Genomic DNA, 27403 nt, shown 5'->3' with positions numbered 1-27403 from the left:
CTTAGAGGTTTTTAAGGTCAGGCTTGACAAAGCCCTGGCTGGGATGATTTAACTGGGAATTGGTCCTGCTTCGAGCAGGGGGTTGGACTAGATGACCTTCTGGGGTCCCTTCCAACCCTGATATTCTATGATTCTATGATTCTATGATGAGAGGTGGGGTGACCTGAGACAGCAGGTGATAGACTCAACCCCCTGAGCTCACTTTGTGGTGCTGTTGCCCATAGTTAGGAGCACACGAATGGATGGAGGAATACGGGGAGGAGGATGTGGGATTTTATGTGTTTTATGTGATTTGTGGTGCCAAATGCTGTGAGGGACCTGGGTGGAAGTGAGGAAGGGACAGGGAGGCTGTGCCCTGCACCAAACTCACAAGCAGCATGCTGGAGTGTATGTTTGGGGCCAAGATGGCTTCTCCCACATCCAGGAGACCACCTGACTACGACAAAGTGCATCTCTTTGGTTCATGATATCACAGCTGGCTCCTCAGTCCATGTTACAGGCAGCCCAGCCCCTCACACTTCCTGGGTCAGCGTGTCCACAGTCAGAGCTCATCTGTGTTTTCGTCTCGCCCTGGCTTGAATTTCCCCAGAGCAGCATGTGCTGCGTTGAGGTGTTTTACACAAAGCACAGGGTGTGTGGCAATTTGTTGCACAGTCATCCATCATTGCGCAGACTTTGTCTCTGACACTGAAATGGGGAGGGGGTCTCCCCACAGGGTAGTGAACTCAGTCTTGGAGGATGAGTCTGTGCATGATGGAGCCAAATAGGCCTCCTTCACTTGCTTGCTATGTGGCCTGATAAACCCCCAATTCCTGACTTGCAGGTCAAAGCAACCCTTGTTTTTCCAGTTTGCTCAGAGAATCCAACAGACTACATCACAGGATACATCCCATCGGTGAGTGTAGGAGCTGCTGCCGCAGGGCAAAGTGGGGAGACCCTACCAGGGGCTCCCCCAGCTCCAGACTCCAGCAGGTGTACAGGCTGGGAGAGGAGTGTCCCCGATTCCCAGGAGTGGAGCTAGTCCTTAGGAGCAGGGAGCTGCTGGAAGGAAGTGGGCAGGAAAACCCAGCCACCCCCCCACCCCTGACCCCTCACATCAGCGCCCCCTCGTTTTGGAATTTGAACTTTTAGAATCTGCTGTCTGATTGGACCAGGAATTCTGCAAGGATCCGCCCACCCAGTGTCTCCACCCTCACCCTCCCCAGACCATGGGGCAACAGTCCCAAGGAGAGGGCCCTCTCTGGGAGCATGTGCCTTGGGTGGCAGCTGCCCGAAGAACAGGCAATAACAATGGCAGCCGGGGTCAGATTCTACTGAGCAAATAAAAGTCGAAACGAATCAAAAGGAAACAGGCAAAGAGGAAAATAACAGCACAAGTCAATGTAACTGAAAAATGAAACATGCAAGAGCAGGGGCTTCTAGACACACACTGTCTCTGCAAGCTGTGCACTGGCCTCTGCAACCGCATGATCTTATCAGCCTTTCACTTCCCCTCCCCTCCCCTCCCCTCCCCTCCCCTCTCTTGCTGTTGTTTGTTAAAGCCACTTTTTATGTCTTGTCTTAAAGGTGTCCGGGCAGGGCCTGTGCCTTACAACACGTCTGTGCAGGGCCTGGCACAAGGGGCCTTATCCTGCTCAGGATCTCTGGGCATCACTGGAATAAAAATAATAAAAACCTGACAACAGTTAGGCTGCTGGTGTGCTGAGACCACTACTCATTGTGCTGACCAATATGGGTTTTTTGTTTCCTTGCATTCTCCCACCTGTCTGAACTCATCGTTGTCTCTTATACTGTGAACTCTTTAGAGGTAAGAACAGTCTCCTTGTTCTGTACAGTGCCTAGCACAATGGGGTCATGTTCCATTGCTGAGATGCCCAGGCATGCAATAATAATGTAACCCAAGTTAATGGGTCTGATGAAAGGGGGAACCACACTTATTGCCGGGTAGATGAGAGATGGGGAAGACTGCAGTGTACTCACGTTGCCAAGATTGTAGAGCCTCGTGACTGGGCAAACCCTGGGAGATGGAAGGCTGACTAAGCCATTCAGAGGGGGGATGAGAGGAGGACAGCTGTGCCTAAACGAGAGCAGGCGACCCCCGACTGTCTCCCCTGCCCGAGGGGAGTGCGGGCGACCCCCCGACTGTCTCCCCCTCCCCGAGAGGAGTGCGGGCGACCCCCCGACTGTCTCCCCTGCCCGAGAGGAGTGCGGGCGACCCCCCGACTGTCTCCCCCTGCCCGAGGGGAGTGCGGGCGACCCCCCGACTGTCTCCCCCTCCCCGAGGGGAGTGCGGGCGACCCCCCGACTGTCTCCCCCTGCCCGAGGGGAGTGCGGGCGATCCCCCGACTGTCTCCCCTGCCCGAGGGGAGTGCGGGCGACCCCCCGACTGTCTCCCCCTGCCCGAGGGGAGTGCGGGCGACCCCCCGACTGTCTCCCCCTCCCCGAGGGGAGTGCGGGCGACCCCCCGACTGTCTCCCCCTGCCCGAGGGGAGTGCGGGCGATCCCCCGACTGTCTCCCCTGCCCGAGGGGAGTGCGGGCGACCCCCCGACTGTCTCCCCCTGCCCGAGGGGAGTGCGGGCGACCCCCCGACTGTCTCCCCCTGCCCGAGAGGAGTGCGGGCGACCCCCCGACTGTCTCCCCTGCCCGAGGGGAGTGCGGGCGACCCCCCCCGGCTGTCTCTCCCTGTCTGAGGGGAATGCGGGCAATCTCCTGACTGTCTCCTCCTGTCTGGGGTGTTGCCTATCTCTCCCTGAAAGGGGGTTTGCCAAACTATTCTGGGAGAGAGCAACACATCTTAAAGATAACAAGGAGTCCGGTGGCACTTTAAAGACTAACAGATTTATTTGAGCATAAGCTTTCGTGCTCAACTTCTTCAGATGCATCTGCAGAAGTGGGGTTTTTACCCACGAAAGCTTATGCTCAAATAAATCTGTTAGTCTTTAAATGCCACTGGACTCCTTGTTGTTTTTGTGGATACAGACTAACACGGCTACCCCCCTAATACTCAACTCATCTTAGAAACACTGAAGAGGCCCCCTACTCCATGGGGATTTTTCCCACTGAATCGCCTGTTGCTGCCGCAGAGAGGTCATCCCCCTGGGCGAATTGGCACCCTCTTCACCTCGTCACACCCAAGCACCTTCGGGCCTGCAATGCCTCATCAGGGTACATGGGTTCCTCCACATCCCTGAGCCCACTGGTGTGGAGTAAACGGGGTTCGTGAATCCAGGGAAATCCACGCTGGGTTATGCTAGTTGGGGTGTTACTCACGCCAAATGCATCTTCCCCTTCCCTTTCTATGCTTCCTCTATATTTCCCCCTGTAAATAACGTGTACAGTTGTTGCTGGTTCATCCATTACAGAGGTGTCAGAAGCGTGTATGACGCGGTAGCAGGCTAGTCACAGGGGTACGTACTGGGTCAGGGAGCGTTGAAATGACATAGGGAGGTAAGGTGGGATCCTGACTCCCTTAAACAGTCAGGTGGAGGCATCACCAGCTGGCAGCTAAGAACCCAGGCTGCTGAAACCCACTGCACATGAGTAAGGGCCCCTGATGATTAGCTGCCCCTAGGGGTATGGTGAAACCTGTGAAACCCGCTTACCATAATAATGATAATAATAGCAAGTAGTGTCTCTGTGGGGCCATACCATGGGATTCAATTGGCTGTTTCACTCCTCTGCCATTGGAAGCTTTGCTGATAGAAGCTTCGCTGATAGACTCATTCGGAGCAGCTCCTGGTATGTGGCCTTCAGGGACTTTGGGCCATGTTGTTCAAAGGTCTTTAGGCACCTGAAGATGCAGAGAGGTGCCTAGTTGTATTTTCAAACATGCCCAAGCAGAGAAGCAAACAATCAAAACTGAAGGGTGCCCAAGATGCTAGACCAGCATGTAAAATGCCAAAAAAGCTATTGGGAAGAACAAATCAAAAATATCAGTGAACTGGAGGGCTCCAGGTCTCTGCACAGAACAATCCACCTAGTAGAAACCTACCACAGTGATGTGCAAAGTTAAGGCTGACTCTCCCCAAATGCAGAACAGGTGGAAAGTGGGGACACAAAGCCCAGTCCAAATGAGAAGGGGAGAGACTGTGTTGCCAGCATGCCACAGGAGAGGCGGAGAGGACAGACTCCTGCACGCCAGTGTCCCAAGTACAAGAGAGGGCAAGGGAGAGATCTCCTCAAACTATCAGGAGCCATAAAAGACACCTTGTTAAGGAATGAGGTGGAAAGACGATTCGTGACCTTGGGAGATGGAGAGAGACGGCAGAGACGGAACTAAACTACAGAGTCAGGAATGGTTTCTCATCACAACTGGACTCTGGGAGTCAGTGCTAAATGCAGCATGTGACGCCATCCTAGGGGAGTCGGAGGTGGGACTGACAGAGACCCGAGGGGACTGGCATTTTTCTTACACTTTGGTAATATTTGTATAGCTTTGTCCTGCCCATAAAGTTTCATTGAATTGAATTGTATCTGAAATGCATAGGTGGACAAGATAGATACAAGAGCTGTCTGCTCTGCTATGTAATGTCTCTGAATAAGTGCTCAAAAATTGCAGTGGCCTATTTTACTTCTGTGTTATCATAGAATCATAGAATATCAGGGTTGGAAGGGACCTCAGGAGGTCATCTAGTCCAACCCCCTGCTCACAGCAGGACCAATCCCCAGTTAAATCATCCCAGCCAGGGGTCTGTCAAGCCTGACCTTAAAAACTTCTAAGGAAGGAGATTCTACCACCTCCCTAGGTAACGCATTCCAGTGTTTCACCACCCTCCTAGTGAAAAAGTTTTTCCTAATATCCAACCTAAACCTCCCCCACTGCGACTTGAGACCATTACTCCTCGTTCTGTCATCTGCCACCACTGAGAACAGCCGAGCTCCATCCTCTTTGGAACCCCCTTTCAGGTAGCTGAAAGCAGCTATCAAATCCCCCCTCACTCTTCTCTTCTGTAGACTAAACATCCCCAGTTCCCTCAGCCTCTCCTCATAACTCATGTGTTCCAGTCCCCTAATCATTTTTGTTGCCCTCCACTGGACTCTTTCCAATTTTTCCACATCCTTCTTATACTGTAAGCTCCTGTCTAATTTGCAGTCCAGCATCCCCTCAGCTCTCTCTTCAGAACCCCTGCTTTCCAGGTTTCATCCTCTGAATTTCCTAATGTAGGGGGATTTCAGGCAGACCCCGTGTCTTTGTTTGTGAATTGTGTAGCTAGCCTAGAAGACAATGGTTTAGGGTGGATTGGTTAGTGCTGCTCTGTGGCTGCCATAATTAGTACGTGGGGTGGGCAGGAGTTTTAGCTTGCCAGAGGGGAAGATGAGAAGCATCTGAATCTCCCCTCTGACAAGAGGATTAGAGCCATCAGTTTTATCAGAAGGGGCAGCTGAAGGCAGAGCTGTGCTGCTTCCTCCAGTAGGAACTGACCATTCATGAGGGAGCTGATCTGGGAATGCATTTTACTGACAACAGAGTAACTCCTGTGCATTCCCTGCTGGGTGATCTCTTTAAGGACTCTGTGTCCTGGACGCATTCATGCAGACTACCAGACTGGGTTGTGGAACTGTGACTGCTGGTTCTGCTGAGGTCTCTATATTGTTGGACTGCAGCTGTGGTAACCCACACCTGTCCCCCAAGAACATACACGTAGCTGTCACAATGCAGAGCTGCTTCAGCCAAAGAGTTAGAAAGTGATTAAAGACTGAGATGACAGGGGTTCTTTGGTTCTGAGTCCAGTAGGGATTTGGGGTGCATGCTGTCAATTTTGGTTCAGCAGAGGTAGCTGTGGATTAGAAATGCATGTTGTCTGACAGCTCTGTATTGCAGTACCCTAACCTCTAATCAATAGGCAGCAAACACACCATTCCAGCATGATTTCCATGGAAACCAGAAGTCTCTTCCTATTGGAGGGCTCACAGGAGCTACACAGTCCTACTAGGTGCAAGTCCCATCTTAATATTGATGACTTTGCACTATTTGTGCTGGTGATTTTAGTGATTCCACAGCTGGCAATGGAGCGTGCACTGGAAAAATCTAGCAAGCAGCACGGAAGGATTCCTTGGAGCTATTAAGGGCTGACAACTTTACCAGCCCCTCCACTTACGTCATCGCTTCAGTGTGTGTGAGTATGAGGCAAGCACTAGATCGGACAAGGCCTCCGTAGCACAGAGCTGCAGATGAGCATCAGACCCTGAATAAATAAGCAGCCCTGCTTGGATGCTGTTTGCTCTGGGAATGAGAACCGGAGACCCTGCTGAGTGATGACAGAGCCGGTGTATTGAGGATCTGCAGCTGAGAACACAGACCTTGATATTCTGCCGTTCATTTAGCAGTCTTTGTATGATGGGAAGGAGGGGGAGCTCACACCGTGGATTTTCAGTCTGCAAAATCTTTGACAGGTTACAATGAGGATGATGCAAGGTAACCCTTTCCTAGCAGAGAGACTCTTCCATTTCCTTTTATCCCAGCAGTGAAGAAATGCAGCCCAAGATGTTCCTGGGATCCTCTCCGGTGCTCAGGCTGTGATGCCTTCAGGGTTTTTATCCTGTCCTCTAGAGCTTTGTGGCTGCAAAAAATTCCTAGCCATAGACAGGGTGAGATCAGTGTTTGAGAGAAGCACATTGCCCCACAGAAAGACATGGAGAAGCAGGAAGAAATGAAGCCACATGCTGACTTAATACAGCTGTCACCATGTCAGGGCTGCCCGGCATGGCACAGCAGCGTAGTCCCTGAAGGTCTTGTATGTCAGGACTCGCCCTTGGTGGCAGATGTGCAAGAAGGTGGAGCCCCTTTGGGGGATATTGGCAACGGGGTGGTTCTTGAACTGAGTCCTGGGGTGTCACAGCCTGGTCTAGAGGGACGGTCAGTCCTGGTGCAATCCCAGGCAAGCTCCCTGTGGGCCCCAGGCCGATGGGAGGCACCAGCGCAAGCCCTGGAGAGCGTTAGGCCTCAGTGCGCAATGGAGGGGCTCAGACACGACCCGGCAGATGGCTCCTCCAAGGTAAGGCCCTTTGCTTTCAGGTGGGGAACTGCCGCATGCGTTCCAGTGAGAGGAAGAGATTCACGCTGGTGTTTCGGCCGGGGTGCTTGTGAGATGAGACACCAGCGCTGACTTGGTGTGGAGAGAGGCCCAGGCAGTAACTGTCTCTCCGTGACTGAACCCTCACATCTATGGCTCGGCAAAGCTTTGCTGTGGGCTTGAGGTCAGTCCCAAGGAATGACTGTGTTGCTTGGAGGACTGAGAGTGAAGGCACCTGTCCAGCTAGTTGCCCTTTTGCAGGGATCTCCAACTGGCTGTACTTTGGCCAGTGCTGGAGGATGTTTTGTGGAGCTTGGATGAGAGCTGCCTGGGGCTGCTGACTGTGGGCGTGTGCTGGTTCTCAGCAGGTGCAGTCACTGTGCAGTGCAAAGGGGAAGGTAGATCTTTTTGTCTCGGCAGCCTCTCCTCACTATGGAGGGAGCTCCTGGCTTTGCGACTGAAGAGTATGACGGGATTAATTGGAAGCTTCTTCCATGAGATCCTTTATCTGCTGAGGTGATACGGTGTGGGCCTGCTGGTCCCAGACACAGGCACCACAGTTTGCAGAGAACCCCAGGGATCATTCAGCCAGTCCAGTGCTTAACTCCACCCAGCATCTCCCTAGGGACAGGGCAACAGCGTTCCACGGTTTGTAAGTTCCCTCCTCCCCAGGACATGTCACACTCCCTCCATGTCCTCTTGGGGAATCCAGGAATTACTGTGAGAACCCCACCAATGACAGCATGTGGGACACAGGAATGGCCCAGCCAGGCTTTCTGAAAAGGGGAAAAATAGAGTCTGGGCCCATTATTACAGTGATAGACAGAGAAGGCCTGAAAAGGGGTTGGGTTTTTTACAATAGATATTTAGGACATGTCTACCCTGTATTCCTGGAAAACTCTATGGCGAAGTGGCAGGTTTGGCACATTAGAGAAACTAAAAGTGAAAACTAATTAAGTGCGAAGGGACGTGGCTTTAGTTTAGATACTTTGAACTCGTTTGGTTTTTTTGAACGCCCTGTTTAATGCAAACACTTGAAAAGTTCACTTTGTTAGGGAGTCACACTCAAAATTATAGTGTAACGAGTGCAGCACGGTACCCGTGGGGTGGAGGCAGGCTTGTACTCGTCAAGGCTCGCCCTTGCTACTGCTCTCCGCTGTGCATGCTATCCCAGCTATGCTACTGGTTTTAGTCCATTAGCTCAAGGAGAGATAGTGTGAGTGTGATAACATGGGCTGGGAATCACAATCCCAGTTCATGCTGCAGATGTATTCTCAGAAGGGGGAGAAAGGGCATTCGGAAGCTGCTGCTGGAAGCCTAGCTGCTGTGCTCACTGGAGTTCAGCACCTCTGGTGTGCTGTTGTTCCTCATTAGCCCCTGATCTGGCAAATGCAAATTTCCTGACTCCCTGATAAGATATTGGAGACCTTATCTTCACAACTAAAAGAGATGCGTTTTTTACCTTGGACTATCTTGAGGTGACACATGGAGAAGAGCAGGAGCTTTAGTTTACTGTGAGGTAAGATCACTGACCATGGTGAGTTACCTGCAGTAAGATGGGGTGTGTCTACACAGCAAAGAAAACCCTGTGGCTGGCCTGTGCTAGGCGACTTGGGCTCGTGGAGCTTGGGCTGCGGGGCTGTTTCATGACTGCATAGACTTCTGGGCTCGGGCTGGAGCCCTGGCTCTGTGACCCTCCCACCTCGCAGGTCCTGGAGCCTGGGCTGGAAGGAGAGAGGGGCAGTGAGGGTGCAGGGCTGTGTGTGGGGAGGAGCTGACTAGTACTGATGTTGCTGTGGGTAATCCACTGTTCAGTGTGTCACATGTCCATCTCTGTGCTTGCTTTATAGAGGCTCTGACTCTGCTCTGGCTCCTAGCAGGGGACTCGTTCCATTAGCTCAAGCCGTAGTGGCTCGTGCTCTTAGCTGCTGAGGAGGTTCAGTGATAGCAGTTATTGCATAAATACAATCCTGAACCCTCCCAGCCTTGTACGTTTCTGCTTGCCTGGGTACCCCCCTAGGTATCCTGCAGACACTTGGCTGGGTGACCCCTTTGATGCCCAGTGCTCTCCTCCTCTCATGCACACCTCTCGTTCTGGGAGTTGCCTCTGATGTCCCTGGTTGTCAGTGGAGGTGAGCGCTGCTGCTGTGCAGTGAGTCAGAGCTCCAGCAGTTAGCGTGTCTCCCACTGGGAAAGAGTTAAACATTTCATCCTGGTGTCAAACACAAGATGGTTAAAGCTTATCAAGTGAGCCCTGGATTGCGCCCCGATGGCCGTCTCAACTGAACATCCTTGGTCACAGGAGCGTAATTCAGTATCAAGCGATAACAGATACTGATACTTGATTGGCCTATGGGAAGTGTGGTCTCTCAATCCAGTTCCTAGCAGGCAGGTGTTCGTGTCATAGAATCATGCTAGTGGAGGGTGAATGGGCAGAGACAGGATGCTACCCTCTTGTTTGAGGGTTGGTTTTTCCAGGTCGCGGCTGGGGCCTGTGGGTGGGCGTGGTGAGGTGAAGCTTATAATGCGGTTGTGTATATGCTGCATTTGTTCTGGGAATAGAAGTTGTTTGCCCTCTAACAGGGCTGCTGTCACCAGCAGTAACCAGTGCCTTCTGCAAACCAAACAAGTGCTCCTGCAGAGCAGGGTGTCCACCATCAGAGTGCCTGGCCCAGTAGTGCACCCCAGGGTGTTTTGTTGCTGGGGGAGTGCAGAAGTTGATTCTGTTCTGAAACCCTTACCGTTTGGGTACCAGTTGTGACTGGCATGGCTTCTGTGCTTGGTGAGGGTGGGCCTGGCCACTAGTGTGCATTGCTTATTTTCTGGATGCCAGCCTGAAACACCTCACACCTGATTATCTGATGTGCTGAGCACTCACAACTTCAGCTGAGGTCAATGGGAGCGGCAGGTACTCAGCAAAGCTGTGAAATCAGACCCAAGGCCTCTCAGTCTGGACAGCCCACATCACTGGACATTTAAAAATTCTACCGAAAATTCTATTCACACTTAAGGTCTCCTAAAATCCTGCAATTACTGAATATCGAAACATAAAAAGGTACAATTTGAAGTAGACATATCAACAGATGAATTTGAAAATGCTGTAAAAGACTTTCCAAATGGCAAGTCTCCAGCACCAGATGGCTTTAGCAGTGAGTTGTATACATTTGTTCAGGAGTTTTTAGTGTCTCAAGTACTTCAAAAGTTCTATAACTTCCTTAAAGAGGGAAAATTGCCCAATTCATGTTAGAAAACCAGTATACCCACACTCCTGACAAAACATAAAAGGCCAGAAGATTGTACATACTGGGAGCAATATCATTAATCTAGGCAATAAGATATCAGCAAACCTCTCTCTGTAGCTCTGTCATTATCCACCCACGCTGATGAGACATTTTATGAGGTTCTTTGGGACTATCTTTTTATAGTACCGGAGACGTAATTTTGGACACCAGTTTACAACCCTTTTGCAGTTCTCCACATGAAACCCTTTTTTTGAACTTTGAGTCAGAGCCTTTATTTCTAAGGAGCCGTGCAAGGGAAGGACATACTTCATCCCCTGTTTCTCTTTAACTACTTGCAATAGCCATCAGAGATTCTCCAGAGATTTAGGGCAACACAGTCCATGATAAAGAACATATCATTGTTCTCTTGACAGATAACATCCTGTTTGAGATTGGTGAAATACATACTTCCATTCCAGATGTGTCTCTCACAGGCCTTCAGCACTGGAGGTAGCTCTTGAGCAAATATGACCAGGTCCAGTCAGAGGCGATTCTCCTGTGCACCCAGCCAGCAAGGCTCTTGAGTTAATTGCAAAGTGGAGGTTCCCCTCAGGTCCTGTGGGACCAATACCCCTGTTTTAACTGAACTAACAATGCCAGATCTGCTCCCTAGTTACTAACCCTCACTTCAAGACCTGACGTGGAATAACGTACCAACCTCTGGGAGGATTTTCACTAGCACTCAGAGTTGGGCCCAAGCTGAGTGCTTTAGGAAATCACACCCATGGATGTTTGACTGAGTCAACAGAATAAAGAGGAACACCTGAGACCAAGAATTAGCTTGCTGAGGCTCCAGCGACAGAAACAGGAACAGGTATGTTACCCTCCCCAAGTGCGGATACTACCGCAGGGCATCTGTAGTTCTGTGTTCGGCACTGATTACATTGTACTAAAACTCAGAATAACAGCCGTACATAACAGCACTCTGACATGGCAGCCGACTGCTCTTCCTGCCAACCTGATTTATGGAGCAGATTCCTCAGGAGATCTGACAACATCCTCCAATAGGACCCACTCTGCCAATATGGAGAAAGGTTACCACGTACATTGGTCTAGTGTCATGGTTCCCAAATTTAACAGCCCGCGAACCCCTTTCACTAAATTGTGAAATCTTGTAAACCCCCTCCTAAACATGAATATTTCCAGGGATTTAAGTTTAAATTTCCTCCACACTCCGCAACCCATGGGGCTCCTGCTGCTGGACCCCGTTGATCGCCCCGGTCAACTGAGCCCCACTGAGGTCAGGCTGCAGGTCCCGCAGATCGCCGGGGCTCGGGCTGCCAGCCCCAACTGCCCTGCCCCGCTCTCCCTGGGGCTCGGGCGGTCTGCCCTGCAACTGGGTCCCACGTGCTGCCTCCAAAGCCCAGGGTCGTCTGGCTGCCATTAGTGAAATTTTTCTGGTGAACCCCCTGTAATGTTCTGCGAACTCCCAGGAGTTCGCGAACCCCAGTTTGGGAACCACTGGTCTAGTGCCAAATTCTCAGTGTTGTCCTAGATACATGTGCTTCCTTTGGGCCAGACTCTCCTCCAGAACAAGAGGCTGCTCATTTTAAAAGATGACCTACTAAAGGACTGTCAATGTCACCTATGTCCAAGATACAACACCACTGAATTTTGAACAGCTCAAAACTAATCTAATCTACCTTCTACAGATTTCCATATGTACCTAAATGCTAGACACTTCCTACATGTGGGCACTAAAAAATATCCCCACAACTGAGGAAGAACTGATTAGATGTAATATTTGTCTGGTGGCCTAACCCAGATAAATGCCTATTCTCCCTTGAGAGACACTCCCATGTGCCTTGCCCAAGTTGTATACCCTGAACCTGAGATCATAAAATTCTTAATGTTCCCTTTCAGGTAATCAGTGGCAGAGATTACTTTAACACCCCTTTGAAGCCTCTTATTGCCAGCACTCTCCTCGAGTCTTCCCACTCCATTCCCTTCCTCGCAGTAACGCCCAATGCCTCCGTGCCACGAGGGCGGGTCTGCACTTAAAGTGCCGCAGTGGTGCAGCTGCATCACTGTAGCGCTTATGTGAAGATGCTCCTAGGCGGGCTGGAGAGATTCCCCTCTTGGCATAGACAATCCACCTTCATGACAGGTGGCAGCTCCGTTGACGGGAGAAGCTCTCCCACCAACACAGCGCTGTCTACACATGGGTTAGGTCTGTATAACTACATTGTGCAGCCCTGAGAGAGACTCATAGAAAATGATGGCTAGAAGGGACCTCAGGAGGTCATCTAGTCCAACCCCCTGCTCAAAGCAGTAGCGTAGACCTGGCCTCAGTCTCACTCCCACCTCCTTCCCCATTACGTCCGCTAACAATTCAATGGTTAATGGTTACATTCAAATGTCATCAGAACCTAGAGTTCACACTCCAGTGAGATTAAAGGGGGTTGGGAGATCAGATCTCTCAGAGTCACCGTTGCAGGCTGTTCGCAGACTCAGGGCTGGTCTACACTGGAAACTGACATCGGCCTAGCTCCATCTCTCTGGGATGTGAAAACTACACAGCTGTGTCAACTTAACCCCCTATGTAGGCAGTGCTAGGTTGGAAAAATTCTTCCTTCAACCTAGATACCACCTCTCGGGGAGGTGGATTAACTACAGCAACAGGGGAGCCCCTGCCGTCACTGCAGTGGGTGTCTACACTGAAGTGCTACAGCAGTGTAGCTAGGCCACTGTAGCGTTTTAAGTGTAAACATACCCTAAGGGAGTGTCACTGTGCTGGTTACGCTTGGTTTGCTCTGGGAAGACATTCTTGTAGCCAGGAAGACTAGAGAGTTACCTGCTGTTTTAAAATGAAACCTGAGATTCTGAGTATACGAAGCAGGCCATATAAATGCATCAAGTGAGCTGGACAGAGCCCGAAGGCCAGGGATTTGATACCATGGCTCAGGGGACACCTCAAGTCAATCAATCCATTGCCCAAGATAAATGAGCTGTAGCTCACGAAAGCTCATGCTCAGATAAATTGGTTAGTCGCTAAGGTGCCACAAGTCCTCCTTTTCTTTTTGCGAATACAGACTAACAGGGCTGCTACTCTGAAACCTACCAGCAAATAGGTTTATAATGAAGATTAGATGGAGGTGAAGAAAAGTTTATTATCTATATTTATTCTGGATTAATTTTTCAAAAATAAAACAGAAAGAAATTTAAAAAAAGGATATAATAAGCCAGATATTTAGCTGATTCAACGATAATTATGGCCAATCTCTGGATAAAGCAGAGCCAACATACAAGACTACTACTTTATGTTTTTGGCTTCTGTTGTCTCTCTCTTTGTCTTTACATTTTGACACAGGAAAGGGCCAGTGTATGATCATACGTTCCATTTATATTACATACAAATGCAATCTGAAGAAAAAGTGAGGATGTCATTTAAGAATTATCTAGAATTTTTAATTCCTAAGTGTTTTTAATTTGTAAGACGTGCTCCTATTGACTGAGCATTTTAGCAGCCCTTTCCCCTTGTTACCTGATATGCCATTCAGTACTCTGATTTTCTTGTAATGCTTCCTCTTAATATTTATCTTGAACGCAATAAAAATAAAATAATTAAAAATGTATCTCTACACTCAACCGCACATTTATCAGGGTAAACCAGGAATAGAAAATATTCAGTGGGTGAAATCCATTGAAGTCAACCACAAAATTACCATTGACTCTTTGGAGCTGGGATTTCACCTTATATGTGCAACATGCCAAATTTAGCATTAATGTAGGAATCTTCACTGTGGCAGGTCTTGGCTTCAGTTCACTAGTAATTTCCCTGTTAAATTGGTTTAGCAGGACACACGTGCATCATATCCAGAGTTCACACGATAGCTTAAACCTAAGACTCTGATCCCACAAAGACTTATATACATATTTAACTTCACACGCTGCCCCTGGGAGGGTGATTTCCGGTGTGGTAGACAGACCCGTGCTAGCTCTGCTCAAGCTAGGGCGCTAAAAATAGCAGAGTGGCCATGGTGGCAGCTTGTGGGGGTCAGGTGGGATTGTACCCGGGCGGCTAGCCTGTGCCACCCCAGCCCGTGGAACTAACTCTGCATAATTCTTTGCAGGATTGGTGCCTTAGTGGCATACGTTACTGCCTAGACACCCAGCTGGATTTTCAGACATTCATTACTGATCACTGTACAATGAGTGCTTGGAAGTGCAGTAAAACACATACTAGATATTCACTAATATGTCCAGGATTAATCTCAGATTTAAAGGCCCAGCTGTTTCTGCCCTTTGGTCCTGGAAAAACCTATTGGAACAATGTTTTAAAATGGGAAAACTATTTTTTTCGCTTACTGATAACTCAAAAACTGGATAGATTTTGCTCAAATTTTACAAAAAAACCCCAAAGCAAACCAAACCAAAACAAAAAACACCTTGCGACAGAAACCAAGCATGTAAAATTTCAGTGCAGAAGGAGTTTCCAAGAGGTATAAAAAATGTGAAAAGTGGCTATTGTAAGGGAAATTGTTTGGCAAGCTTAACTATAGTGTTTACTGTAATAATCCTGAGGTCATTTAAATGCTTTACTCCTCTCATCACGTTTTAATCTTCCCTTCTCTAAATGAAACAGTCTCAACTGGGTTCGCTTTTCTCCTAGCTAAGTGACTTGTCCAGCATCACATGGGAGATCTGTGGCATTTTTCCATTGCCTAAAGCATAAGACCAGCCTTGACCAAAGCAGACTTCAGCCTTTCATTACACACCTTCCAACTCTGCACTGAATGAGACAGAGGAACTGTTGGGAAAAAACTGTCTGTGATCAAACTTTCTCCTAATGGATACACACAAAGGAGTGGAATTAAGATTGCACAGGCAATGTTAATACTGGCATTTCCTAACTTTTGAGTGTTTGGCTTTGCAATGGAGTTTTCTAGTGCTTCTTATTAAAACAGACACAGAAACAAAACCTATTGAATAGCTAAGTAGGAAGTTATCAGATTGTAATGGTCACTGTCAGTAGTTTCTTGTTGAGTAAGATCTGGTGTTGGAGCTAGATTGTAAACAGTCCAGGCATCTTGCTTCCTGTCAGAAGCAGCATAATATACTGTGTAAAGTCCCATGAGGAGCTCACCCAAGTAGAGAGGCCTGCTTGTGTTTGGGGGTTAGGGAAAACTTGTTACACTTGTGTGTGTTCGGCTGGTAATCAGCAGTTGGAAAGAGTGTTCAAAGTACTCTCTGTCTCAGCACCGGATGACAGCAGGCTTGCCCTGTGGAGAAAGAAAACTGCTCAGGATTCTCAGGTCACCTCTGGAAATTGTTCTATTTGGGTCAGTTTATGATAGATGAAGAAGCACATAAGATGACACTTTAGAGAATACGGTGTGCAGTTCTGATCTGACTTTGACAGCAACCTTGAGGTGTTTCTGTGTCATTGTCTTTTTGCTGACTGCTAGGACTTTTTCTTGTGGATTTGCTGTTCAAGTGTCTGGGTGGAGAGGAATTGCTCCAATGTCAGTGAATTGGAATTGGTCATGGTTCTGGGTGAGATGTCCCTATCTCCTTGTTCACACATTTAATCCTCCCTTTTTGTCTCTCCCTCTCAGTTATGGGGGCACATTAACTCCTCAGTCCTTTACCTGGACTCTGAACCAGCCTAGCTGATCCTGAGAATGGCGAGGCCAGTGTGGAAGGGGTTATCAGGTTGCCTTGCTGTCCCTCTTGGGAAAGGGCCCATTGATCTGTAGAAGAGGGCAAAGCAGTCTGCCTCTGTCAGCTCCCCAAGGGGCCTTTGCATCTTTACTGTGCCAGCAAAGCAGCATGTGCTAAGGAGGCTGCTGGAGGTGATGTTTCCTGTGACCAAATGTGAATAAGAAGAGCTCGTGTTGCTTTTTGCAGAAGTAGGAATGTAAACCCCATTGTCTTGGCTAAATGTCAGTGTAGGTTTTACTGAAATTCCCCCTGTTGATTCGGCTGAACAGAACTGGACCTTCCTCTCTTCTGTGGTGAGTGTGACCTGGTCAGTTAGCTAGAAGGTGCCTGTGACCGGTGCACTACGCTAGGACTCCATATGCACAAGGGATCTGAATCTGGGTTGCATCAGCAACCTTATGATAAGAGAATGGCAGCATTAGCCACCCCCAACTATAGCTCCCAGTACCCACGATGCTGGGAGTTCTGAATCAAATTGTTCAGTTTCTGACAATCAAAATTTTCTGCAGAAAAATCCTCCCATTTTTAACCAGTTCTAACAATTGGTGTTTGAAGGCACCATGCAGTGTTCTTGAAAGTTTCACAACATGCCAGATTCATTCGCATATTGTTTAGCTTTTTTGTTCTGTTTACTCTATTGTTTGAAATCTGATTGAACTTTGTGGGGTTTTAAACACCGTTACGATGATCCTTTATTTCACTGTCACCTTTCTGTTTGTTGGCTAGGTTTGTTCGTATCAGCGTATAAGGGACAGACACAGGAATACCAGCTGGAAGGACCTGCTCCTACAATGTGAAGCGTGTGGACAGAAACCTGTGCCAACCTGGAGCATGGCTGAGGTTACTGGGACTCAATATGGTTGCAGGGCTCTGCCCAGCTGTTTCACATGGCAGGAGCAGGGACTAAGATGGGGTACTCGGATCCTTTGCAGATTTTGAGCTAACACTCCACAAATGGCTTTTTAAAATTGTTTTGTTGGGATTTTAAAATTACTTTGGAAATTTTGTGGGCTTTTTGGTTTTTGGCTATAGTTAAACTATATTTTATACCCATTTCTTGCTCTAATAGGCTTCTTATATTTTTACTGATCCTTTTAGCTTTTGCTGGGCAACATTTTGCAAATGTTTCTTTAACTGAGATTTTTTTAATGCCTAAATCAGATATTTTATTTTTGGTCGTGTTTGCTGCAGAGTTGGCGGAGTACCTGCACCCTTGCTTTTGTGACAAGCGGAAAAGGCCTGTGCTCCTTTTCGGGATACACTGAATTGCTAAAGGAAGTTTTCGTTTTTGTTCCCTGCATGGCTGGGCCAGCTCTTCTGCAGAATGATTGTGATGTTTTAATTTTCTTAGAGGGCTGTAGAGAGTTTGCAGTGTGTAACTTTTGTATAATGGTTAGTATTTTACACAGGTTTGCTATGGTTTTAGAAGCAAAGGCTGAGAGGTTGTGTTCCTGCACTGTTGGTGATCACCCTGGAATTTCCCTGGCCTAGAACACATTGAGCTGCATCACTGCACTGCTTCTTTCCCCTGCCCCTGCTGACCGTTTACTTCACTGTCAAACTCTGAGACTAAGGGTGAACTTGAGATGTATGCTCCTAACTCTCATAGGCAGATTGAAAATCCCATCTTAATTCCTTTACGAGGTAGGGATCTTCATAGGCGCCTCAAGGAGGTTCTGGCTGCCTAATTCTCTTCGGTTCCTTTGAAAAGCTTAGTCTGCATTGCATTTCATGCCATAAACACCTAGGAATATTAGCATGGCCCGGAACGAGGCTGCATTATTGTTTGTGGTAAACAATGGAGTGTGTAATAAAATAAAAGCCATTTCATCCTAGTAATGAATATTTAATAAGTGTAGCCTGAAATCTATACAGTCCTTCCTATCTTGGCAGGGCACACACATCCTCTGGAGAAGAGGCCGGGGCAGACCCATCCCGAATATGTCTGGGCTCTCTCAGCCCTGCAGTTCTATAGTGGAAAGAGCCCCACCCAGTGTGCTGCAAAGTGGTGGTGAGTGCTCGTCTAGAATGGTGCTAGAATGCTCCCACCAGGGCCGTCCTTAGCAGCTGCGTAGGGCACTTGAAAATTTGGGGCACCCCTGGGTCTTAGTGTCCACCCTGTCACCTCTTCCTATTCCTGTTCTGACCCTTCCTGCAGGCTCCCACCACAGCTGGCTGTCAAAGCCTGGTGAGTCTTCCTCCAGAGGTTTCAGGGTAGCAGCCGTGTTAGTCTGTATCCGCAAAAAGAACGAGGAGTACTTGTGACACCTTGAAGACTAACAAATTTATTTGAGCATAAGCTTTCGTGAGCTAAAACCCACTTCATCGGATGCATGCAGTGGAAAATACAGTAGGAAGATGTATACACACAGAGAACATAAACAATGGGTGTTGCCATACACACTATAAGGAGAGTGATCAGTTAAGGTGGGCTATTATCAGCAGGAGAAAAAAACATTTTGTGGTGATAATCAGGATGGCCCATTTCCAACAGTTGACAAGAAGGTGAGAGTAACAGTAGGGGGGGAAAATAAGCATGGGGAAATAGTTTTACTTTGTGTAATGACGCATCCACTCCCAGTCTTTATTCAAGCCTAATTTAATGGTGTCCAGTTTGCAAATTAATTCCAATTCAGCAGTCTCTCACTGGAGTTGGTTTTTGAAGTTTTTTTGTTGTAATATTGTGACTTTTAGGGCTGTAATCGAGTGACCAAAGAGATTGAAGTGTTCTCTGACTGGTTTTTGAATGTTATAATTCTTGACGTCTGATTTGTGTCCCTTTATTCTTTTACGTAGAGACTGTCCGGTTTGACCAATGTACATGGCAGAGGGGCATTGCTGGCACATGATGGCATATATCACATTGGTAGATGTGCAGGTGAACGAGCCTCTGATAGTGTGGCTGATGTGATTAGGCCCTATGATGGTGTCCCTTGAATAGATATGTGGACAGAGTTGGCAACGGGCTTTGTTGCAAGGATAGGTTCCTGAGTTAGTGTTTTTGTTGTGTGGTGTGTGGGTGCTGGTGAGTATTTGCTTCAGGTTGGTGGGCTGTCTGTAAGCAAGGACAGGGGATGTAGTACTTAAAAGTGAAAAAGCCTCCAACCTGCTAGACCTATTAGCACAACACTGAAACTGTTAGAGAGCCATTCAAGTGGTAATGAAGCCATTTAACTGGCATTTACCAACCCCCAGGTATATACTGTCAGTTTCTGAATTTACTGACAAAACCAGTTGTGCATCACTGTAATAATTACTCAGAACATGTTAGTCTACAGGACCTTAGTTTAAAATTTGTTAGTCTACAGGACCTTTAGTTTAAAGTTATTTCATTAGTGTGTTGCTGAAGATTATAAAATCACGTCTCTAAGAAATCCTTGCAAAGATTTTTAGATGCACAAGCTGAGTATTCATCTTTAGTCTTAAATGCTTGGATCTTCAGACATATCGTTTTTTAAATAAATCCTTCAAAAGGCCACCCTTCTCTAAAATACACATGCGAGCCCGGGCTGCCGGGCACCAGTTTCATAGTAGGGCCCTGTAAAACCTAAGGATGGCCCTGCCTCCCACTGGGAAGGGCAGTGTCTGGAGTTACCCTGACACCCTGGAAAGGAGCTTTCACTTTTATTCTGTTTGCTGATTGGAGAGGACATTTTCCTCCTCAGCTGCCACTGGCAGCTTACTTCCTGCCTGTCCCATTTCTCGCCAGCTCACCTGTTTCTACTATCGAAATGCAGGGCAGTGTTACACCCACCAGGTTCCACAAGGGGTCACCCAACTGATGGTAGGTACCAGAAACGCAAGGCTGCAACTGTGACCAGGGATACGCTTGTGTCTATTGACCTTTCACAAGGATCCCTCTTTACACCTGACACAAGAGATTTCTAAGCGTCCCTGGTGGTACAAGGCTCTTCCTTTGGCTGATCAGCTGGGTGAGAGTCTCAGCAAGCCTCCGATCATGGGAGGTGCCCAGCCTTGATCCAGAATCCAGAATCTGTATTCCTGCTTTGAGGAGCTGCTGGTTACTGGTAGCGTTGCCAAGTGAGCCAGACCAACACCAACAAAATACAGAGGCCTAGCCCCAGAGAAATCTTGATCAACGAAAAGTGAGGGAGCTGCCCAACCTGCATCCGGGCCGTCTGCCTCCAGCCAGTGCTTAATTTGTAATGAAAGAGGTGCCGGGGTTCAAGCTATTAGGTGCTTGGGCTCAAACTATTTTTTTGTTTACGTTCATAACGGATGCAGCAAGCCCAGAGGTGCCAGGGCCAAGAACTGCCAGGCCCAGAGGTGCCAGGGCTAGGAACTTCCAAGCCCAGAGGTGCCAGGGCCAAGAACTGCCAGGCCCAGAGGTGCCAGGGCCATGAACTGCCAGGCCCAGAGGTGCCAGGGCTAGGAACTGCCAGGCCCAGAGGTGCCAGGGCCAAGAACTGCCAGGCCCAGAGGTGCCAGGGCCATGAACTGCCAGGCCCAGAGGTGCCAGGGCTAGGAACTGCCAAGCCCAGAGGTGCCAGGGCCATGAACTGCCAGGCCCAGAGGTGCCAGGGCCATGAACTGCCAGGCCCAGAGGTGCCAGGGCCAAGAAGTGCCAGGCCCAGAGGTGCCAGGGCCATGAACTGCCAGGCCCAGAGGTGCCAGGGCTAGGAACTGCCAAGCCTAGAGGTGCCGGGGCTCAATGCTGGCGTGAATTAAGCATTGTCTCCAACCCAGTAACAGCTGCTGTCCGTGACACTCTTTGCACTTGAATCCTGAGCACCAGGTAGAAAGCGATGATTAAGGCAAGTGATGGGACTTGAAGTGTCTCTCTGGCTTCCTTGTGTGTCAGATCTCCTTCCTGAGGTTTCCCTCTTCCAGGAACTTGCTGCCTGGAATCTTCTCTTCCTCTCTCCCCTCACCTGCTTCTCTGAGGCATTTGAAATTGCTCCCAGGTCCAAAGGGGGAGGGCAGGTAGGGTGGTGTCAGCTTCTGGATCTACAGAGAGTCATTCTGGAGACAGAGGGGAAGAGGCCAAGAGAACAGTGAAGAACATCAGGGAGAAACACTGGTTTCCACAGCAGCAGCTCCTAGTAGTCATGGCACTGTGGGAAGAAACAAGAACACATGCTTAGTCCTAGTTACTTAGAGACTAGGACACACAGGCTATAGGCTGAAAGTACTGGACTGTCCCATCCACATCAGACAGTAGGCCAGGCTGGCTTCAGAGGAACGGTTAAGGCTGTGAAGGTACCTTAATGTCACCATTGCCAGACTCTGAGTGCTTCCCTTTGCACTCAGTGGTCTTTTAATGTTGAGGCCTTTTTCAGTGGAATTTCCTACATATTTTAAAAGGGGGGAAATGAAGAAATGAAGACGTTTTGCCATATTTGGCCATTACTTGGGTAGCAGCAGAGCATGCTGTCCTGCCCAAGACCTGCAGTGCAGGATCAAGAGCCCTTGCTTCATGGGCCAGGGCCTCATTCATCATTTCTATTTTATAACTAAGTGAGATGGGTTTCTTGTTTAGGAAAAAATCCAGCTGGAGTTACAAACCAACATCTCTGTGCAGCCAGATGGGGAAGCCATCAGGAAACAACTGTTCTGATGATTGGGCCAAGACTTGGAGTGACCCAATACTTATTGCTCCTGATGTGGGAGGCATGGGAGTGCCTTCCCTTGAATGGTTTTATGCAGGTTGTGGGGAAAGGTGACCCAAGTAGGGCACAGTAATGAACCCAAAGACAGAGGCTTTGATAAGCAGGTGGAGAGGGATGAATCATTTCTCTCTCCCTGGACATGGCAACAGGATGCAGAGACTAGAAGGGAGAGACGAGAGACTAGTCTTGCTCTCTAGACATGCGGAAACTTTGCCTTTCCCTTTCAGTGGGACATGTTAAATCAATCACAGCTTTGGTTTTCACTCCCTTTTCTCTATTTTTAAAAAATCTTATTTTACTAAGAGATCTACTGTTTTGTGTGGGATTTTCACTGAGTCTGTCTCTGATGGCAACCTCTAAGGAGAGGAACTAAAGGGTAAAGGGTTTCTGGAACCTAAACTCCCACCTTGGTCAAAAAGGTCTGGATCAAGGGATCTGCTCCCAGTGAAGCGTCGCTTGAGGATATGGCTGGTAACAACCAAGGGGTGTGTGTGCATGCCAGGAGACCAAGGAGAGGTGAGAGCTGGTGTGTGGAGGTGTCTGTTTGTGGGGGGGACGGTTTGCAACATTTCATTCCATGAACACCTCTCTAGATCATCTGGAGGAAGGCACGATTTCTTCTAAGCCCTGACTCCTTCTACAGCCACCGTGAGGCATTGTTTCCCTTTCCTAGCCAGAGCAATGTGGGGAGACAGCTAGTTCTGAGCAACTGACCACCTTGGCAACCCTCCACATTAATTGATAATATAGGCAGCGTGGCCATAGAGAGCAGAGCTGGTTGGTCCACAGCTGCTGGCAAAGGATGGAAGCCCCGCCCCCACTTCTCTCTGGAAGGCAAATAAAGCCACAAATGTATTAGATTTAAAAACTCATGATTTGAAGCTGCCTTTTGGCTTTTGGGGCTGTCTCATGATTTTTGAACACTTTAACTCTGGCCATACTGGTACATTTTTTAACTGATTCTCCAGTAACTGAGGAACATTCGACTGTGACTCCCCTGCTTATTACCTACAAAGCCCAGACATGGACTGGCAGGGTGCTAGATTTGTAACAACAGCAACACAGTTTTCCAAGCAACAAACAGAACTGCCTCCGAGTTCCTAGGTGCTGCTGGTAAACGCTTTTGGGCAGATTTTCACGGGGCCTGTGGCTTGTTGTGGTGAGTTGCCAGTCAGAAGCTTGACGCTGACATGGTGACAGCTTGCATGCTCATACGTCATTTTCAGGACACTGCTGTCTGTGGCATGCCTGTGGCTGGCTGCTTAGTAGCAGGAAGTCAGAACCACAGGGTTATCTGTATCCATATCTATAAACAGATCTGCTGTCATTTTTGACATGACAAAATTCAAGTTACATTTTGAAAATAATTCCTACATATTCCTTCTCTTCTTCAAGAATCCTCCAGCTACCGACCGAGCAAGGGGCTCACCCCCGCTGCATGCCACAGACACATGCACCTTTTGCAACATGACCAGGGGCTGGGGCCAGGAAGCCGAGCTGAAGTAAAGCCTTTGCCCGCTCTCTCAATGAGCCCGTGAGCTGGGACTGTCGTTTCCCAGCAGTGAGGCAGCAAGCAGAAGAGTAACAGAAAGACAGAAGATGCATTTTCTGCCTAGCATTTTCTCCCCGCTCCCCATTTCGTGTGCGTTTAGTCTTGTTTTGGTTTGAAGGGATCAGACATCACCCACAGCAACCTAAACCAACTGTCACTTTTCCCCAGCCACAAGAGTTAACACCATCTTCAGTGGCAGCTCAGAGACTGCCAGGCAGGGGAGAGTCTGAAGGGAATCACAGGCCCCAAACACACGGAGCTGTTCAATAAACAAAGGATTTAGAACACCGCAGCCTTGCTGGGCCCGAGACACAGCCTCCCCCATTCTTATCAATCCCCCCCTCTGCCCGCCCCCAACAACAGCATCTCTGCTCTGCTTCCCATCCATTAAGCCTGCATCTCGCCCCCCCTCAATAGCCCCAGGCGGATTCCTGTGGGAGTGAGACGTTTAAAGGTCACATTGGCAGCTGGGGTCAAGCCGCTCCACTGAAGTCAAAGGAGCAGTGCCAGTTGACACCCACTGAGGATCTGCCCATACTGTTTTCATGGAAACCTCTGCTTAGCCCAACTGGGCACCGAGCTGCTGTTGGGGTCAGGAGGACATGCCCTCCCACCACCCTGGATCATTACTCCCCCATGTTCTTATCCCCCATGCTCCCCATGCCAGGACTCTGCTCCCCCAGGAGTCACTGATCTCCCACTAGAGTCCATGTCCAGCAGCCCCCACCAGAGCCCCACGCCCATCTGTGGGTCACACGGAATGTATACCCTTCCCTCCGTCTGCCTGGCAGATCGCTGCTCCTGGGGGTGGCTCTAAGCTGCCCTGGCGGAATTCAGGGTGGGGGTCAGGCTGTGTGGACGTGGGTTACATGGTGGAAGGGAAAAGGAGCTTCTTGTGGGGCTGAGGACTCTGCTGGGCTGCTAGGAAGTCAGTGGGCGGCAAGGGTGCTGCCCGAAGTGCGCTCAGCTCAGACTGGCTGAGCTGTTCCTCTGTTCTCAAGTCAGGGCGGCAGAGCCTTCCCAAAAGTGGGGGGGCCAGCCCCCCCCCCCCCCCGAGGCCTGCCACCAGCCAAGCCAGAAGCCAGAGTGGGGCTGGGGAGCTCTGCCCCACACCCGGGGAGGGGGACCTGAAAGCAGCCCCCCTGCCCATGTCCCTGTCCCCGGGTTCCCCACCCAGGCCAGGTGGAGGGACTCAGGCTCCCCACAGCTGCCCGTGTGGCTCTTACCATGGTTGGCTGTGGCTCCGAGGCCCCTCCCCTGAACCGGACATGGGTCGGAGTAAGAAGAGCTGTGTGGGCAGCTGTGGGGAGTTGGCATGGACCTCAATTGCCTGGGCTCCCTGGCTAGGCTCCAGGGGGGAAGAGGAGGAGCAGGGGGTGGGGTTCTGTGGCAAAAGGTGGATGGGCTAGACCCCCCCCCGTTCCGATGCACCTGTCTCAAGTCATATGTGAATCCTCCTGAGGTCTGCTTCTCTGCAGGTCTGAGTTCACCTCGGGATTCTCCAGCACGTGAAGTCTTTAAATCAGGACAGGTGTCTTTCTAAAAGATAAGCTAGAGCTCAAACACAAGGGCTGGGTTTGATGGAGAGATTGCAGGTGAGGTTCTTGGCGCTGTGTTATCCAGGAGGACAGACTAAAAGATCACAACAGTCCCTTAAAAATCTATGACATCTGTATCCTTCCCCACTAGTAGTAGTTGTGTTTGTAATGAAAGGCAAGTGTGTGCAGAGTTCCAGAGGAGCTTCACAATAATGACAGGGTGCTGCTTGCTAGACAGCTGCCTGACCTCCCGACCGAAACCCGAGCTGTGGGGACAGATCTGTTAGCAGGAGAACGAGACTTCCAGGCCAGTGCATTTCCCGCCAAGAGGCAAAGTGGGGCTGGTGCAGGAGGTAATACTAGGCCAGAAGCTGTCAAGGGCCGGGAGCTATTTCTGCTGCTGAGCTTGGTCTCCAGAAGGACCTGGAGCCTGTGACTTACTGAATCCCAGCTGCTCCTTAAACCTGCCTCTTGCAAGCACATTCCCCACCCCTGCAAACTCCCTCCTTGTCTTCATCCCAGCTCCCCCTGCAGCCTCCCATCCCCCACCCAGCTCCCTCTGCAGCCTCCCATCCCCCGTCCCAACTCTCCCCTGCAGCCTCCCATCCCCCTCCCAGCTCCCTCTGCAGCCTCCCGTCCCCCTCCCAGCTCCCCCCTGCAGCCTCCCATCCACCTCCCATCTCCCCCCTGCAGCCTCCCATCCTGTCCCATCTCCCCCTGCAGCTCCCATCCCCCTCCCAGCTCCCCCTGCAGCCTCCCATCCCCCTCCCATCTCCCCCTGCAGCTCCCATCCCCCTCCCAGCTTCCCCTGCAGCCTCCCGTCCCCCTCCCAGCTCCCCCTGCAGCCTCCCATCCCCCTCCCATCTCCCCCTGCAGCTCCCATCCCCCTCCCAGCTCCCTCTGCAGCCTCCCATCCTGTCCCAGCTCCCTCTGCAGCCTCCCATCCCCTGTCCCAGCTCTCCCCTGCAGCCTCCCATCCCCCTCCCAGCTCCCCCTGCAGCCTCCCATCCCCCTCCCAGCTCCCTCTGCAGCCTCCCATCCTGTCCCAGCTCCCTCTGCAGCCTCCCATCCCCTGTCCCAGCTCTCCCCTGCAGCCTCCCATCCCCCTCCCAGCTCCCCCTGCAGCCTCCCATCCCCCTCCCAGCTCCCCCTGCAGCCTCCCATCCCCCATCCCAGCTCCCTCTGCAGCCTCCCATCCCCCTCCCAGCTCCCCCCTGCAGCCTCCCATCCCCCTCCCAGCTCCCCCTGCAGCCTCCTATCCTAGCTCCACCTGCAGCCTCCCCTCCCCCTGCAGCCTCTCATCCCATCCCACCTCCCCCTACAGCAGAGGTCCCCAAAATGTGGGACATGGGAGGAACGTCCGGGGGCAGGGAGGGAGTGTGCGTCACCCAGTGCTGCTCTTGGCCCTGGCCCCAGGTGCTGGCCCTGTGCCGAGGGCCCTGGCTGCTGGCCTTGGCCTCAGCTCCACTCCTTGCCCCACTCCCACCCCCCGCTGTGGTCCCAGCCTCGCCTGGCCCCCTAACTCTTTTCCGCATCCCGCACTCCCGGCCTCAGCTCCGGCGGGGGAGGGGCGCGGACAGGAGTAAGGGAGGGCGTGAGGTAAAAAGTTTAGGGACCACTGCCCTACAGCCTCCCAGTTCCCCCCATCCTTCCTGCCTTTAGGAGGAATTCCTACGATGTGCGGCTGGCTAGTGCAGGGCAGTCGGGGTGGGCAGGTGGGCATCTGAGCTCATTGCAAAGCGGCAGCGATGTCCGAGCTTGTCTCTCCCTTCCCTTCCTCCACAGCGTTGTGCCGATCACAGCGACCTGGTGCAGCAGAATACGAAGCTCCTGAGGGCGCTGGACGAGTCACAGCATTGCTGTGCCAGCCTGAAGGAGGAAAACTGCCTGCTGGTGAGCACGGGAGCGGGGCCTTGGGTGGAGTCTGCGCTGGCTTGGGAGCGCGAAGGAGCATGAGCGGGCGGACGCTGTGCAGGGCCAAGGGAGGCATGGCTCTTGTGAACCTCCCCAGGAGCCGGTCAGGCCCACTGACAATCAGAGACCCAATCCCAGGCTGACAGCACTGGGGCGGGGAGGAAGCAGCTGTTGGGAAGAGTCAATGTTGATTTGTTTGCTGACACAGCTTAAGAGTAACAGCAAGGCAGCGGCTCCCTGAGCCAGGCTCCCGCCCGATCAGATCCAAAAGCAAGCCTACGGCCACATCAAACCCAGCACCCTGGGCCTGCATTAATGCCACAGGAGTGCTACAACTTCATTGTAACCCGTCTTCACATGCTCATCACTCTCTAGCTCACGGGCAGGAGAAGTTCCACAGGAAAGTTATGTAAGTGGTTTAACTACTGAGCGTGACAAAGAGCCACACTGTGTTAGTTCTCCATTGCTCCTGGCTAGGGAAGCTCATCCCAAAGCTTCCAAGAACCACAGCAGTTCAAATCCCTCTCTGGGCACCATTTATAACAAGACTTTGGGATCACCTGCAAGGACTGAACCCAAGACCTCAGGTTCTAAGCTCAGCAGCGCGAATGCTCAAGCTGAAGAGCAGAGCCGCTAAGCCGGCCGCAATAGTAGACCCATAAACCTTTATAAGTGGAGGGCTGTTTTGCCAACAAAATAAAACCACCTCAACGAGAGGCATAAAGCTTTTTGCAGCAAAGTTTGTAGATGCTGCTATTTGACGTGTTGACATAACTGGCTTCCACCAGTATCCCACAATGCCTGCCGTGA

The 27403-nt window shown here is 50.4% G+C and overlaps 1 protein-coding gene across 20 annotated transcripts in view; it reads left to right on the top strand.

Moving 5' to 3' along the window:
- Window positions 1–5931: 5931 nt before the first annotated feature.
- TSPOAP1 (TSPO associated protein 1) overlaps window positions 5932–27403 on the top strand; it is a 242914-nt gene continuing 221442 nt past the window's right edge. For 10 of the 20 annotated variants that reach the window (XR_007353149.2, XR_012665321.1, XR_007353148.2 and 7 more), the window contains exons 1-2: window positions 5933–6996; window positions 26465–26572. Coding sequence is in view for 17 of the 20 variants with exons in the window: in XM_075120720.1 (XP_074976821.1) it covers window positions 6634–6996; window positions 26465–26572 (471 nt within the window). In the remaining 3 variants the exon portion in view is untranslated. Of the gene's footprint in view, window positions 6997–26464; window positions 26573–27403 lie in introns of all 20 variants that reach the window. The other 10 variants (XM_075120725.1, XM_075120723.1, XM_075120724.1 and 7 more) reach the window with 4 other exon arrangements.

Source organism: Caretta caretta, chromosome 17 (genome assembly GCF_965140235.1).
Source record: "Caretta caretta isolate rCarCar2 chromosome 17, rCarCar1.hap1, whole genome shotgun sequence".
NCBI classification, from domain to species: domain Eukaryota; kingdom Metazoa; phylum Chordata; order Testudines; family Cheloniidae; genus Caretta; species Caretta caretta.
The sequence above is the reverse complement of the archived record's forward strand: the minus strand, read 5'-3'. Positions and strand labels throughout refer to the sequence as shown.